Consider the following 17,429-nt stretch of genomic DNA (forward strand, 5'->3'; position numbering starts at 1 on the left):
AGGCAACCGCTGGGGAGAGGGCCCGGAGAGTCCAGCAGCGCCGGGCCCGGTCCGTGCGGCCGCGGGGGGCGCGCAGCCCCCGGCCAGTGAGCGAGGAGGCGGCGGCCCGGCGTGCTGCAACCATGGCGACGCCGGTAGCCCCGGCCCGCCCCCCGCGGGGCCGGGCGGGCTCGGGATTGGTCGGGGGGCGGGCGTTCGCCCTCTGCCCCCTGACCCTGCGCGGCGGCAGCGGCGGCAGGAGTGGAGGCTGCTGCTGGCCGTTTCCTGGTGGCCTGGCGGCGGCGCGGGAGGGAGGATGCGGCGCAGGTCTCGGCTGCTGCTCTGCTTTGCCTTCCTCTGGGTGCTGGGCATCGCCTACTACATGTACTCGGGCGGCAGCGCCGCACTGGCTGGCGGCAGCGGCGGCGGGAGGAAGGTGAGAGCCCAGCCCGGAGCCTGGCGCGGCGCGGGGCGGGCGGGGAAGGTGTGCTTGATCCGTGCCCCAGCGGCGGGGCGGCTCGGGCCGGGCTGGGCGGGGAGCGGCGCTGCCCGTTCCTGCGGCGGGGTGGACCCTCATCCCTGCGGGTGGGGGGGCTCTGGCGTTCAGGCGGGGCGAAACTCCCGCCGGCTTCTCCTTGTCCCCAGCCCGCTCGCCCTTCCCCAGCCCGCTTCCCGGAGGCAGATGGCTTCTTTGTGGACTTCAGACCGGTTTCAGCCTCGTCACGTCGCTCCCTACCCAACTGCGACCGGCCACGTCCCGGGCCGGGGGAAGTTGGTGTGGGAGGGGAGAATGGGGCGGGCGGGGACCTGGGCTGCTCTCCGGGGATGGGGGGCCCGCTTCGGCTTGGCTCCGCTCCGCTCCGCTCCCCTCCCAGCAGATAGTCTCTGCCCCTTTCTTCCTCTCTTCCCCCGCCTCACCGGAGTCGTTTGGGATCGTGTTCCCACCTCGAGAACACGCGAGGGTCCGAGCTGGAAATTCATTTCCCCGTTTGTCTTCCCTCTTGGATGCACAGTGGTTTTCTTGCTCCTTAGCGCTACGCCTAGAAGATAGCGTTTTCGGATCTGTTTTGCAATGTTTCAGGGAATAGCTGGATTTGTCACGTTTCGTGTCTGTGATGTGGAAGGTCTGTTTCTTCCTTTTTTTTTTTTTTTTTTTAACGGCTCAGTTGCTATCCTCCAAGAAGTTGTCTATTGACAGCACAGGACTAAGCTTTCCTTATTCTGTCCATCAACTTAGGAAGTAAATTTCTCCGTGTGTTGTAGTAATTCATTGATCAGGAAGGCAACTGGGAGTTAAGTGCTTCGTAGTTCATGTTTATGTCAGTTAAACCAGGGGTTTGTGGCATGATGTGTCAAGTGACAACTTTATCCACTAACTAATTATGAGTAAGCATGCTTTTTTTTTCTTTTGGTGGACTTACCCTCCCCCTCCCCCCCCCCCCAAAAAAAAAAAAAAAAGGAAAAGAGCGCCTACCAAAGACAAGAGCTTTTTAGAGAATGTTTAAACCTTAGATTTTGGAACCAGAAAGGGGATAAAGCATCTCAGAATTGCATCTGTTTCAGAAAACCCCAGCCAAATCCGGTAATGGGAAGAGGGCAAGTGAGTGAAGTGCATCGCAGCTAAGCAGTGTTATTTGCTAATTAAATGGCAGTCTCCTGTTAAGTGAAAAGTAGCCTTTCTTAAATGTAGCCGTGTATAAGGAGAGGAATCTCTTCACGTTGCTGTGCTGCAGTTTGGTTCATCAGTGCGTGTATCTCCAGTAAAATTCTGCTGATGACTGGTTCCCGTGGCAGGTTGTGAAAGCAAATACTTGCGCGATTACTTACATGAGCAAGGGTCTGGAGAATGAGTTGCTGCTCGTTGCTAATTGGCTCTCTGTTCTGATGTGCCCTGTTATATCTTTTCCCTGTAGTTTAGGAATGTGTTCAACAGCAGCTTTTGACATAATATATTAAAGTAAGTGTTAAGTGTGTATTGCTAAATACAAGCTCTTGGTCCTTCAAAGTAGATACAGGAGCAGAAATAGATCAAGCATGAGATAAAAAGTAAAGCAGTAGCCTATAAAGCCTTTCTTGAAGAACCACCAGAGTGTATTTAGAAAGGAAAAGCAGTCTTGGGCTGCTGCTGATGTGTAGTGGTATAAAGAAAAGCTATCAAGTCAAATATATCTGCAGATACGGAAATACATTTTTAACTCTTATATTGTGCTTCATTTGGAGTTTCCAGACAGATTTGCAACTCTGCTCAATTCATTTTTGCTGCTGGAGAAACTGCAAGGTTGGGGATAGTGATTTGCCCAAGGTCACCTAGAAGACTAGGTGAGAATAAAATAGAAAATAAACCCGTTTTTCTGGGTATGAGGCTAGTACCTAATCTACTGGAACCTGCTGCTCTTTATTATTGATATTAGCAGGAGTTTTTATTATGGTTTTAAGATATACTGACACGTGCTTTAGTAGTATGATTTATTATAATTCTGTGTGAAGTTCAGTAAACCTTGCTGGTCTGGGTAATTGGGAGAGTTTAGGAAAGATAATTTAAAGAAAATGAGACATTTGATGAAGCACAGTGCTAGGACTAAAAATGTGAAAGTTTAAAGTTAAACTGCGGTAAGGAAGAAAGTAGGTACTGTGACCACAAGAAACAAGTGGGGAAATTAACAATTATACGTGCATTGGTGATTTAGGATTCTATTTTCTGTCAGTGAAGCGTAAAATTTAATCCTGCGCCTCAGCGTAGGTTAACAAATGTAAGTAGAGGAAGATGCGTGTAATGTAATGGCTTTTGAATCTCAATAAAAGGCTTATTAACTTAGTGTCAGACCCTGTATAAAGCAAAAACACAAACTGTCTTAAACTTAGGAACAGAAACCCTCCTGTAGTAAATTTCTTTGTGTGTATGACTTCATGTAGTCCTTATTACTTGCCCACTATTTCAGTATAATGGAAATGGAGTTTGTACAGAAGAACATCACCTTCAGTAAATTGAAGTTTCTGCAGTGTTCAGACTATAAAATTACAAAAGCCGGGAAGGGATAGTTCTCCAATTGTGTAAGCAATTTACCTGTTAATTACAGACCTAGTTATACAAACAGAATGTTTTTTCCACGAGGGTGATTCTTCTTCCATACACAGAGCTAGTTTGTTATCCAGATGTCCTGGATGTGTTTAGTACGGCAGCCAGTCCTGCTATATGATGTGCACCACCATTCACTTTCTCTTCAGTGGAGTTGAAGGTGTTTGCCCTTTGCCAGCATTGCACCTGAGTAAAAGAAGAGCGATTATTATTATTTTTTTCCCCTTGCTTTTGTTATTAGAATAGTGTCTGCGTTCATGTAAGCTTGTACTTGTTTTGGTTCTCTGTTTACAACTTTCTAATGAGATCTGTGGAGCTATTTGGATGCTGCAGTGTGTGGTACAGCCTTGCCCAGACTTTTGGCCCCTGGCAACAGCTGTGGAATCCACAGTCTTGCGTGCAGTGCTCTGGCCTGATAGGAGCTGAGCTGGTATGAAAGTGTTTAAAGCACACAAGGTAGAAGCTGTCTCATTGGTAAATGTGTGAATAGTAATAACAAAAACATTAGGAAGGTGCAGTGTTTCTCACTCAGGACCTAGGCATAAAACTGTAGTAGAAAGAAGTGGTGTCTTCCATGTCTGGAATTTTGGGTGTGGCAACCTTTTTCTTTTTTGTCTTTAAAAAAAAAAAAAATTCTTGAAAAGAAGGGTAGAGTCGAAGCCTTTAATTCAAAATGTCCTTGGAGGGGGGGGAAAAGTGTCTCTTTTTGCTTTCTTCTCACCTTTAGTGAATGTCCAATTAAAATGATTGTAAGCGCAGGAGAGCCATGTTCAGTTCATTCGTTTTCTAGCCACTGGGTTATAGATTGGAAAGAGTGAGTCTGATTCATTTGTGTAAAGGTTAGAGAAACAGTTTGCAAAAGAGAGGCAGTAACACGTAAGAAAGAAAGTTGCAAGCCCTACAGTTGCGAGAATGTAAGAAAATGTGGGCTACTTTTATGTTCACTTAATGTGTTTTATATTAAAAAAGACTTTGGAATGGAGACTGGAACTTCCCTTCTTTTTGTGACTGAAGTTCCTAACCCACAGCAAAAGTGGTTTATGCTCTGTGTTCCAGGCTTGTACAATGTGGAGCAGCTGGTGAAAAATGGGTAGAAAGTTACTCACACCCTCCCAAGCCAAAGTCATTGTGATGTGATCCCCTCTGAAGAGTGTGGATTTGAATTTGACTCTTCATCACACAGGTTTTGAGTTCTTTAACCACCAAGCTCTTGCACAGTAGAGTGACTGGATTGGAAAAAACCCAAACCCAACAAACTCAACCCAAAAAAACCCTGCCAGCCAAAACCTCCAGCTGTTTCCAAAAGAACTTGCTCTTCTAGGCATTAAGAGAGTAGCCCCTTGTAACTGAGCCCTTCAGGCAAGACAGAGGAATGTCTGCATCTTGTCGAAAGCACTCAATGCTTCACTGCTGCCAGGAGTGAAATCCTACTAGGCATACCCCAGAGGACACCTGTAGGCAGCAAGGGCATTTACTGTTAAAAGCTAAGGCATCAAGAGAGGCCTGCTAGGTTAAGCTACAGCTGAGCCAAGGTTTGGAGCCTCCTGGATTTAGGTGCCAGAATGCTGGCAATCTTTTGTTGCCGTGTAAAGAGTGTCAGTTGTTTTTATGTTGGACCTCTGTCCCTTCCCACCCTTTGCTATGTAAAGGAGGAGGCTAAAAACAATCTTTCAGTAACAAGAGAAGGGTAACTTTTGCCAGTGCTTCTTAAAATTAGAAACGTATTTCTTTTTCATCAACTCTCTCTCCCTTATCCTCCCCCCCCCCCCCAAAAAAAAAAAAAAAGAAAAAGAAAAGAACCCCCCCAGAAAACCCCAACAACACCAAATCCAAAACCACTTTGAACTAGAAGCTTGTTACTCTGGGCTCACCAGATTTACTGGGTGTAATGGAATGGAGAAATCTGATTAACGGTTGGTTGAGCCACAAGGAGGCAGGCTTCTCCTGTAGAACTGGTTATTGCCCTGTACATAGTGCTATTTTTCCTTTCCGTATTGTGGTTTTGTTTTGGTTTTGTTTGGGGTTTTTTGTTATTTTGGAGTAGGCTTTTGGTAAGTGGTGTACCATGGAGCTAGCTGAGATGAAATAAAATCAGAAGTAAAAGGTGATACTTTGCCTTTAGTGCATGACAAATTGGAAGTGACTCCATGACTTTGTGGAAACTCTGGGAAAAAGAAGCGAACTTTGCAAGTTCTTGTTCTACAAGGATAAAACTTTAGAATAACTCCTTCCAGCATATGCAAGCTTTCTTTTCCTATTTATTGTCTCCTTTTTATTTGGAACCCCTAAACTATTTCATTTACTGTTAAATGAGGCTCTTGTTGCCATTATGCATAATGACGTACATAGGAGAGTAAGAGTGCTATGTATGCTACAGATTTAGTATTCCTAACCTTCTTTCTGAAGGTTTAAGTAGGAGGAAAAAGGAAGTGTCTTTTAATTTCACATGCATTAGCCTGTTTTTGCCGGAGTATGACCCTTTCTCTAAGGGTGCGGTAAGGCAGTAGAGCTTCTTTTTGGAAGGAGGTTAAAAGTAACCATTCCAATTCTGATTTTTTTCCTTTCATCTGAGGAAGGCATTGCCAGGTTTAACTGCTAAATCTTAAGGTTAGCTTGCCACATAATTTTAAAACGTAACTTCAGGCCCTTATATGATGTGACATTGGACGCGATTTCTAGTATCTTAGTCTTCAGACAAGTGAAAAATTTAGTAAGGCTAAAATAGTCAGATTATCATGTGTCCTTTCTGTGGCATCTAGAAGGTGCAAGGAGATAGAAAAGGATGTTCCTCTACAACAGGTTACAGTCTCTGCTGATGTACGTTTCTCTTTTCTACAGTTCTACAATAAATGCAAAAGAAATGAGGTGCCCATGCATTTCAATAATAAAGCTGTCCTTCTCGCACTAGGATGCAAATATGAGTCTCTGGTGTTTGTCATATTTTTTTAATATAACATATGTCACTTGACAAAGTGACTGTCTTGGCAATTCAGTCACTTATTTTTGTGGATTACTTAATAAAATTTAACTTTGAGTGCAATGACAAGACAGTCAAAGGCAAATTTTGGGTAGTCTCTTTAGGGCTGTGGTTGTATCAAGCTCTTCTCTTTTAATCTGCTATTTGGAATGCTTCAGTGGGGCTTTTTTCCTGTTGATATGGGGGGGCAATGAGAAATCACTTCTTAGCTAGAAGACTGTTGTGTTGTCCCCTGCAACCTGCCAGATTAGAAACTGGTGACTCTGGCTTTGATATAGATGCTGTTGCTATTGGGTTGCTGTTAGCCAGTTTGTTTCATAAACGTAGAAGTAGAGCAGGGCTGATATGTGGCAGAAAGGGTTGGGGAAACAAGAATGAATTCTTCAGTAGTTTCATACAAAACATGGTCATTAACCAGCTTTTCACCCACTTCTTCCCTTTCATGTGGGCACTGTAGTAGCTTGCTGCACTTCTCTGTTACTCCATTGCTGCTGTGGTTTGCTGCTTACTGTGATCTCTGTATACAAAGTTTATAAGCTTTAGTGATGTCATTAGACAGACACAGTTTGAAAACGTACTGCACTAACGAAGTGTGCCATGTACCTTACTTGTTCTGTCTTGTTGGTCTTGTGTTTTGAGACATATTGCAAATAAATGCCAGTCATTCTTTCCATGTGTTCTAGATCCTTCTAAAAATACATCATGAAAAGTGATGTAATAACCCTTTTTTCTAATTTAAGAAAAGGCACAACGTCAACTCATATGAAGTAAAAGACTATTAAAGATCCGTCTCAGTGGTGGTAATGGAAACGAAATTATCGTCACTTGGTCTTTAGACACCCCCAAACCCTATTTAAACATATGTTAGAGAACTTTAATCTGTTTTCAAAATTACATGGTAATTCCACATTTTTTCCCTAGAAATCCTGATTATTTTTTCCACTTTAGGCCCTTTGGACCTTTTCTCTTTGGTTTACAATGTTACGTGTTATCGAAGTGCTTGTGTATAACTGGTACTGTTTTGTTAAGATGGTGGTAGATCAGATGAGATACGTGGTATTGTCTTCTAGAAAGCAACTCACAATGACACTCTGCTTTAGTATAGAAGAGACACTTTTATATTGGTACTGGGTGTCACAAGAAAATAACCCTTGTTGCAGGACTAGAAACTGTTAAAAAATATTTCCAGCAGACAGCCTAGGAAATATTTTTGGTTGCCTTTTTGGTGACTACATGAAACTTATAAATAATATAATATACAGTGGTTTTGGTTAAGTTAAATCTGTTTGAAAAGAAAGGATGAGGACACAGTTGATCTTGTGAAACTCGAGTGATGAATGTAAGCTGCTCAGAGGAAGTCAATGCAACTGATAAACAAAACTTGTATTTTTGTTTAAGTTGATTTGGCCCACTTAAATCTTTTCTCAATAAAACTACTCTTGAGAGCAGTTTAGCTATAGTGGTACAAATCAAGGGATAGCCAGGCATTGTACAAACAGTTTTTCAACTGCCTGGCCATTGATAACTTGTTTCCACCGAGCCCTAATTTTTATTAGGGCTTGGTGGAAAAGCCGTGTATTGCTAATATATTGCCAGTGCCATATGTTTGCAGTGCATTGAAATTCTAATAATGAATCTGCAGGAAGCAGTGAGACATTTGCATTTTTTTTTTGCAGGAATATAGGGCTGAATGTCATTGCCCGGATATATCGGGATAGTATGGAAACCGAATATCAGCGTGGGTGTTACAGAAGGAAACACTAAGCAGGTTGTTTTTTGCCATCATGTAATGCAAAGCAGTGGAATCTTTAGTTATATAAATTTTAAAGCCTGGGTTTGCTCTTCATGCTTTTTGTTTTTAAATTATTTCTCATCTTCCCTTTCATGTAAGCTTTCAGAGGAATAAGGGATGGCTTGAGGAGGGAAGATTGAAGAAAGTTTTATGTCCACATTAAAATGTTTGGTTTATGTGTTTGGGAATTTAAAGAGAGAGCATAAAATAGTAGAGAACTCTAGATACTGAACCATTTCATGTTCCCTCTGGGTCTGTAAGGTTCTTCCACAGAAAGCTTCGTATGATAGACCTCTCCTGCTAAGTGGAAGTGAAGATACTTAAGTATGTCATTGGTTTTTGTGCGTGTGCTGGATTTCTCCCTCCCCCCTTATTTGGAGAATGAATTATTTTATGAAACCTGTATGTTATTGGTGCATACCCAGTGCTTTCTCATCTGTCATTCTTTAAGTGCTCATTTGCCAAGTAATCTTACCATGAATGAAGCAGTCCTAGACTATTTGTGTCCTGTGGCAGTTGTTAATGATCGAGACAGTGGAAAAAACCCCTCAGCATCTGTTTTCTTTATGTAAAGTGTAACTGATGCCTCTCCTGTTGGACTATAGTATATTTTAAACTTCCAAACTTCTGTTGTGGCTTTAAGGTAGGCTTTTTTTTTTTCCTTGGTCTGTATCAACTTGTGCGTTAAAGTTGTTTTTCTCCTGAGGGGGGAAAAAAAGCAACTAGTTCATATGATAGCCTTCCAGTGTAGCCTCTGCAGATTACTATCAACACTTTATTTTTTTCCCTGGTTGTCTTGACATCTAAACTGTTTATTTTCTGCACTGTCCCTTTTTTGTACACTGGTTTTGTTACTTGCCCAGGGTACCTTTATTGTCACTAAAACAAGTTAAAATATGTTAGTCCAAATAGCTCCACCACCTGTCAAAGCCCATCTCTGTAAAGGGACTATCCAAGCAGATGTTAGTTTTGAGCTTCACTTAAGGAATTCAGATGGGAAAGGCATGAGATAATAAAAGAACAGAAAGTCTGAATTTTTAGAGCATTCTGTATATTCCCCAAAACTGCTACATAGTGCATATCAGATGCAATAATTTGGATTTGTCTTCTTTATAACTGTGCTCTCTTATGGAAGTTGTAAAATTGTTGTAAAACCTGGATGCTTTTTTAATGAAAGCAAAGAATACTAGAGATTCTGCTGAGTTCAAGCAGTAGAAAAATGCAATAGGCTGTACTGAGTAATGGATGTGTTTGAAACAAAAAGACTTTATACAAGGAAAGATTGTACAAAGAATTGGCACTGAACTAATGCTATTGTGTACAAATTCTCAAAGACCTATGACTTAATGAGTAGAAAATGTTTTCTCCTTGTATACAGTTCCAAATATTTAGCCACCCTGGAAATAATCAACACAGCCAGAATTAGTTTTGGTTGCTAAAATAAATTTACTCTAGCTGGCCTGTTGATTTAAGGACGGTCGATAAATATATCGGTGTATATATGGATATATGTTTTAGTGAGATGAAACACTGAGGTTTGTAGATAGCTTGGCTTTTCTTTTTCTTTCTTGCTTCCCTTAAATTAAATGGAAAGCTCTGTTCACTTAAGTACACTTAGGCTTTCTTAAGACCTTGGTAAGGAAAAAGAGAATTTCCTTCTTTCTTATTTTGGTAGCAAACTGCTGATGACTAATCGACAGCCAGCCTGAATACTTACAGGTCATCGTCCAACTGTTTGGAAATGTCCCCATCACAAAACCACTACTGTGGTAGGTGGACCCGCCACACTGTGGGGGGGTATTGAATTGAAGTATATATCTGCTGGAGAGTTTTGCAAAATAAGGTTTGCATATGTTGTCCAGACAGTGTAGTAAGCTCTTGTTATGGGTGGTGGCACATCATCTGCTACAGGGGAATGCACCAGTCCTCCTGGTTACCGTAATAGATCATCCATCAACAGCAACCTCGATCATTTGCTCCTGTGTTATCTATTTGGAGCAAATAAGGGGTGTTCTTTAGTTCTGACTTGTAGTCTCACAGCACAGTGTGCTCCTTTGCCAGCAGCCCCTGACATGAAGATGTGCTATGTCCTTTATCCTCAACAAATGGTGAACTGACTGTTCCACCATGTGGAATTGTTATTACCCATATATACTATGTTACTGAATATTTTTCAAGTTTTAATTAAGGAAATGCTTCTCTCTGTTCTCCTGACAGAACATCTAGCTTTTCTGATGGTGAGCAGTTGGTGAGCAGTAGTTGTAGCAAGTGCCATAGGAGCCTGTGAGAGAGCTGGAGCTTTATTACTTGGTGCACCTCTAAGAGCCATTCTTAATATCTCTTAGATTGGTAGATGTCTATAAAAAGAAGTGCCTCCACCCCACTTGTTAAGCTGTGTGCTTTCTGTTAATAAGCACATTTTAAGTCCTTGCAGGTCTTGATAGTTGAAATGCTTCTTTCTGACTCCAAATGCCTTTTTATTTAACTAAAAGTAGTGGATAGTGGCCTAGCAACTAGCAGCACTTCTTTGCATCCTTAGGTTTCATATTCAAAGTGCAAGTAAGCATGGAAAGTTAAGGTGCAGTTGTTCAGTTATTCCCAATACTTTCTGAATATTCTTTAGCAAAAATAAGCAAGAGATTGATCCTGATGTTCACTCTGGCCTAGACCTACAATACCTGGCTTCATACACAGCAAAAGCTATTTGCTAAAAATCCATTTCAGTTACCTACTGAGATAACTAATGCAGATCATAGTGGTGTTCTAGGAAAAATACTTCTTGTATCCTGGGAACAGTAGCTTGAAAATCAAGATGATAAAATTGGTCTGCAATCATTTAATGTTCTCTTGCATGTGTGCTTGCAATCCTGAGAGGCAGAAGCTTAGGTGAAAACTGGTTTTATACACACGGATGGTCTTGGAGTGTGACTTTTTTAATGTGTTGTTTTTTGGTTTTAAGTTTTTCATTATTATTCCTTAATGGTTGCAGGTGTTTTAAATTGGGCCATGGTTGTGTCTTTATTTGGTGATGTGCCAGAGCAGCTCTGTGGTGGTTTGGGGGTTTTTGTGGGGTTTATTTTTAAGCATGTAGTAAATTTTTTGATGATTTCAACTAGTAAATTTGTTAGGTTGGCTATGTATAGTTAATGATTTTCTTGATAAACTTGGCTGTTGTAAACATTGTCCAACAGTATTAGAAAGTCTGGTGAAAAGATACCACCAGCTGTTCAGAACACTTTTGACTGTTGTTTGCGTTACAGCACTGTTTATAGGCTTCGTTCTATCATGCAAAAGATTGAATGGTCTTAACAGGCTATTACTACACCATGGACTCGGAAAAGGGCTTCTCCCTAGTAGGATTTAGGTATCTGTGAATGTTGGCTGTGTTCTTATGGTAGAAATGCCTGTGTGGCTTTCTCTTGGTATGGCCTTTCACTCAAACCCAAACCTTATTGTCTATGTGTAACTCAACAAGCTGTATTAGATAATTGGCTTTTATGGATTAAAAATCAGTAATTGAATGGACTTCAAGAAATTATAATGTCCCAAGTTATACATCATAGGGAAAAGATAACTCAAGCTTTTCAGCCTTCAGCATTGAAGTGTAATGGGACCTCATGGTGCTAAGCTTAATAGAATGCGGGTCTGGATCTGATATGGTAGTCAAGCTGTGTAGTGAACCACAGCTAGTGTCCAATCTTAGTGTGGTTGATACTGACCACTTCTAAATCCTCCAGTTCACATATATTCGGTTTTGCTTAAATTGTGATATTCTGATGTATATTTCGAAAAGCAGGTACAGTTCAGATGCAGGGAACAGTTTGGAAATATGGCATTTGTTCAGATTAACTGTTATTGTGGCTATCATCTCATGATGTTGTTGTCCCAGTTACTGAGAAAAGTTTCCAGTGCCAGATCTGGATAAGTATGCAAGAAAAGTGATGTAAAAAAACTTTCTGCTACTCACTGAATGTTATGTATCCTGTAATGATTATAAAGGTAGTTTAGGGATGTTGTTAGAGAAGTCTTGGGATGCAGGAGAACTTTCGATGTTACGTTCTTTCAATACTTTACGATGCCTGAACTGATTCCTTCTTAATTGTAAGCTGCTCTTTGGTGTGTGTTGTAGGGTAGTGCTGTTGAAGTGATTTGGTAAAATCTTGTGAAGACTCCTAGGACTATGTTAGGAAACACTGGGTTTAGTGTGCCCAATTTGTGGTGAAAGCCAGTTCATAATGATGACTAAGCAAGGTGCTGGATGTTAGTGGGTCTATGCACATATTAGTCTTCTAAGATGTTACCTTGTTTTTCTTAAAAGACATGACTAGCAGAACTCAAGGAGAAACCCTGTATTTAAGATGGCAATTTCTATTTAAATGATCCATAAAAGGATTGAAATGATGGAAATTCTTTGACTCTAAGCACTTGTTTATGTATGCAAAACGGCTATAAGTGTGTGCAGTTTGCTTTGATTATTAAAACTTTTCAGTTCAAGTGTTGTATACCATCTTATTTTGAGTTTATTCCTAATTCATGTTAGCTATATGACTATATCACTTTCCTCTTGTACTGTCATGATATTTTGCCAGAACATCATGACACATGCTGGTTTTTTTTGGGTGGTATGTTTTTTGTGGGTTTTCGGTTTTGTTTTTGTTTGTTTTTTGTTTGTTTGTTTGTTTGTTGTTTGTTTGGTTATTTTTTGGGGGGGGGTTGGTTTGGGTATTTTTTAGCAGTATTTCTTAGCTAAAGCAGTATTTTGAGGTAGAGATTCTATTTTATACAAGTGAGGATAGATGTAAAACTGGTTTTGGCAAAGCATGTGTGGGTTTGGTTTTCTTTCAAACTGGAGACAGTGGCCTTTTTGTACATGGAGACACTTTGTTTGCTGCTGTTTCTCATACAAAATTTGAACAAGTCTGACTTTCTTCTTTCTGCCTGGAAGTGTGAGCTTTGCAGTGACGCAGTTCTAAGTGAGTTGAAGACATTTGCCTGCTTTTGTCTTCTGCAGGTTAAAGTACTGCATTCCTTTTCCTGGAGGGAGGTGTCAGAGAGGAAGTGTTAAAGGATCAGTCCGGAAAACATACTTTCACATAAGCATCTTCTCAGAGTAATTAAAAGATGTTTTTTTTTCCTAGCTTATTTTATCAGCTAGCGCTTACGGATATCAGTTTTCTAGCTCTGAATTTGTTTAGCTGGCTCTTTTGTCAGCTGAAGAAAGAAGTCTCCAATGGGAGTGTTTTTTTGGAAGCATGTCAGTATAACTGTTCTTCTGGCAACTGCACGATGTTTTCATTTAGACTGTTCTCATGTTCTTACTGACAGTAGGCTGTAGCAGCTGGGATAGCAGCATGTTTGCTTTCTTGTGACATGGTTTAGTTTTCTTTTTGAGGCTTATCAGTTTAAGACAATAATTTTATGGTTTCCATCGCCCCTTGTATTCAAATGGCATTTTGCCACTATACAAATAGTGAAGAAAATGGCAATGGAACGATAGGAAGTGCTAGTGCTGGCTTCCCTTCTGGTTTTGGAAGTTAGTAGTTATTTCATGCCTGAATGCTATTTTTGCACATAGTTCAATGGTCAAGCAGTTGATTCTCTTTTACTCCCTTTCTGAATTCTAGGTTTTTGCCAGGAAAACAAAGCTTTTTCCCAGCTCAGCCAGCAGGCATCAGTGCTTCCCAGTTACTGCAATGATGCTAGCATTGATAGAACTACTGTTGAGATGGGAGTTGTCCCAGTTGTATAGTTTGAATAGGTGGATACCACGGTATGGGCTGTATTTCTACTGTTCCTCTGAGTGCTAGCATGCCCAAGTGTGTCATCTTAATTTGTCCACATTAACTTTAAGGTTAATCCCCTAAATACTTTAGTGAAGAGAATGCTAGACTCATGTCTAGTAAAAATGCCTTTTAGCATGTTATAGTGGAGTAATTAGTCCCTAACATGGTATTAATAATCACAGTTTTTATGTTTACTTATCCTAGTGTAATCTATCTCACAGGTAGCACTATGCAGTTTTTCAGCTGTTAATTTGAGTCTGCCTTTTTTTTTCTGGAAGTGCAATTCTAGTTCTTATGTCCATTCTGATAATAGTAGTCAGTTGTAACATGCACTGCCCTCTTACTCCTTTGAGGATTGAAGATGTGCAGCAGAAGCAGTATTCTATTTGTCCAGTTCCTGTGCTGTGCTCTCGAGTTTGTATTTGAATCTCTAGCAGCTGTGCTCTTTATATCTTAGTTGAAAAAAAGTACTGTGTAAATAAATTGCATGTTCTCTTTTTCCCTGCGACTATGAAAAGCTACTGATACTGACATGACAGTATTCCTGCCATGGACCACAGAACGTATGGTGAATACATTTTGGGAAATCTGCTACCTAACCAGGCACTTATAAAGAGAAAGTTAGATTGTCACTTGATTATTTTCCATTAACTGAAACTTTTATGATCCTAGATCTAAGCATTAAATAATTGCATGCTGGCAGAATATGAAAAAAAGGAGCTCAAACCTTCCATTTCTGAAACTAGCTTGAACTAGCAACTGACTACTTCTGTTTCTGATGCCCAGTGTTCAACAGAAGTGTTTCTGTGGAAGTTGGTCTACAAGAATCTAATAATTTTCATAGTATCTGGTACACACTGGCGCAGGAAAAGGAAATGTAATGATATAGGGTGCTACTTGATCATAAAAGGCATAGTATATGTCGTATGTAATTTTCATCAGTCGCCAACAAAGCATCTTGTATAAGAAAAGAAAGTAATGGGGTGAAGATAAGCTGTAGGTGAAAAAGCAAAGGAAGTTATGCTATGGAAATGTAGCTGTTTACTTCACTTTATCTTGGAAAATAATCACAAGCCCTAAAAGAACAAACATGTGTTTTACTAAACATTAGTATAAAATGCTGCCGATATTGCTTGGTCTCTGCATGAAAGTCAAATGCAGTGGAACTGAAGGAAATCTGGGAACAGTACCGTGCTGCAGATGTGTTTTTTGGTTGGTGTTTATTTGTACTAATGGCAACAATGTCTAAGTTTAGTTATCCTGTTAAATTCACTTTGCTTTAAGGCTTACAAAACAATAGTCTCTGCTAGGAATAACCATGCAGTTTTAGACTGGGCTGTTCAATACACCTGTTTACCAAGTTTACTTGCAGACAAAGCCAGTTATTTCACATTAAGAGCAAATACGCGTGGAAAGCTGTTCTCTTCATGTTTGCTTTGTTGTTTGGGCTGTTCCATCACTGTACTTGACCATTTGGTTGCTTCTTGACAACACAACTGATTTATTTCTTTTTCAGTCATGTTTATATTTTAATGAAGACAATTGGCTTTGTTTTGTTTTGTTTGTAGACTGTGTCAGTTGCCTTCAGATTTGCATTAGCAGAGAAGGAGGCTTCTACAAACATAATCCACATCTGTCATTGTACCACAGTGTCTTTTTTGGCAGCTACAAAGTACGGTGTGTGTAAAGAGAAATATGTGGTGTAGGAGTGTACAAAACTAAGAAAGATGAACACAGTTGTGGTCCTCCATCCTAGGATGCCGGGTGATTTGGGTTGTACCCACTTTCGGTGGGTACATTTCAAAACGAGTTCTACAATAGTCTGTAAAACCCTGACTTTTACATAGCCACAAACCGTGGAAAGATTCAGCTGGGTGGGAGAACCCGTGAGTGAAGTTACAGCTCAAACTGTGGCAAAACTAAGGTACTGAAAATCTTCTAGAAGGGTCAGTTAACTCTGTAACCATTACAGTGACTCCAACTATTGAAATACTGGGTTTAGGTTATCTTTAGAGCTAGAATACATGTCTGAAAGATAAGATGAACTCGCCTTTTTTTCCATTGATGGCTGTTTGGGAATTCACAGTAACTTTTGGCAAGTAGTGGGTTAGTTCTGGCAAGCATGGGGCACCCATGGCTCCCACTGCAGTCAGTGCTTCTCTGCAGTACAAAACAGCTGGTGTTGATGTGATTTTTCAGGCTTGCTTTCTTTTTGGGCCGTTGCTCCTGCTAGTTAAGTGGTACTGGTGCTGGAAATGTCAATGCCTATCCTAATGTTGCACAACTTCAGCTTATGTCAAAATTGATCAGACGGTGTTTTGAGAGGAGATCTGCAATTATGAAGGGGAGGTGAACCTGTGAACTCATTTTTTTCCTATAACTTTTAACTTGTTTGCTGTTTTACCATGTGATTTTTTCAAACTGTACTTCAGTGGTAAGCTTGGGCTGTTGACTGAGAGAGGCTGTATATTATGCAACAATATTCATTTGCTAAAGCTGTTTTGCAGCTGCTTTCTTACAGATGCACTAATTCTGAATGTGTTGCATGTTCAGCATCCCTCTCTGTCCACATTTTTACTTAAAACAAAACCTGTCTTGTCATGCTGCTGTGAAAGAAATTAGACTGAAGATTTCTTCTATTACAACAAGAAATAACAAGCACCATTTCCCCAAATTTTTACCATTTGATGTGTGCTATTTTACTTTATAAAACTGTCTGCATTGAGTGCAAGTGGAAAGTATTATGTCTTATAAATTAAAGTTAATTTAATCTGCTTGTGATATTTTTTGTCATTGTACTGTTTACAGTCTTTAAGACTTCTTAAATATGTTGGAATTTGTTTCTTTTTGAGGATGGCAAAATGTGTCTGATTGTCTTTCACATCACCATTTACTCTGTGCTGCAGTTTCGATAAGCAGGTGTGTCAGAGCCTTCAGTTATCTGTATAAAGCTGCAGACCAACACCTTATTTTCTGGATCTCTGGTTACTGGACAGTTGTAGTTGAACATGGTTTCCAAACCAGAATGATGTTGACCTCAAATGTCACTGACATAAGGATACTGTAATAATTTTCTCTATAAAGGATTGGTTAAATAGAGTAAAAGCCATGTGGACAGGACAATTTGTACTTTATTTTTGTCTATAGGAGGAAATGCACTGTTACTGAACTCTCATGCAAGATACTATGACCATATGGTTATGATTAATGCATAAGTGTACTTATTTAAAATTTTACAGTCTTCTGCCCACCCCCCCCAACCACTTGGTTTCCTCATTGTATAGTGTTAACTAATAGCAATGAAATTTTACTATACACATTTTCATTCTTGAGAGTTACAGAAGGTTATAACCTTTTGGAGACTAGATAGCTCCTTGGAGTCCTTAAAGAAGCATGGTTTTCTTTATAACAAAGGCTATATTCTGCAAAGCCTGAACGGCATCTTCTGTCTACAGTCATCATAAGAAAATCTCAGAGCATGGCCAATGCTTGAAATTCAAGTAAGGTTTAGTAGACTTCCTTTGAATGGTTATACGGTAGTAGTACAGAGGCTACCAAACTTACGAGTTAAAATTCATGCTAATTTTCAAGATGACAGTGAAAACAATCAGCTATGTGTTCAGAGGGTTGGTTCATTGCTCTACCAAGGAGCTCTGCCCCAGGAAGGAACTTTGGCTTGGTTTATAAAGATCGCAGAATAGGTTCTTATTCTGTGCTGACTGGCTTTCTTTGCATCTGGTAACTTATTGTCCCTCTGATTTTTTTTTTTTTTTTTTTTCTGTTTTCACCCTTCCAGCTGATACTTGACTGCTGCAAATAAGT

The 17,429-nt window shown here is 40.3% G+C and overlaps 1 protein-coding gene across 2 annotated transcripts in view; it reads left to right on the plus strand.

Moving 5' to 3' along the window:
- Window positions 1-202: 202 nt before the first annotated feature.
- Window positions 203-17,429, plus strand: part of GALNT2 (polypeptide N-acetylgalactosaminyltransferase 2) — a 101,869-nt gene continuing 84,642 nt past the window's right edge. The window contains exon 1 of one of the 2 annotated variants that reach the window (XM_062641773.1): window positions 203-415. In XM_062641773.1, coding sequence (XP_062497757.1) covers window positions 296-415 — 120 coding nt within the window. In that variant the 5' untranslated portion in view covers window positions 203-295. Of the gene's footprint in view, window positions 416-1,079; window positions 1,104-17,429 lie in introns of those variants that run through there. The other variant, XM_062641774.1, reaches the window with a different exon arrangement.

This window comes from Pezoporus occidentalis, unplaced genomic scaffold (assembly GCF_034315485.1).
Source record: "Pezoporus occidentalis ecotype Australia unplaced genomic scaffold, CSIRO_AGI_Poc_V1 ctg7, whole genome shotgun sequence".
In the NCBI taxonomy this organism is placed as follows: Eukaryota; Metazoa; Chordata; class Aves; order Psittaciformes; family Psittacidae; genus Pezoporus; species Pezoporus occidentalis.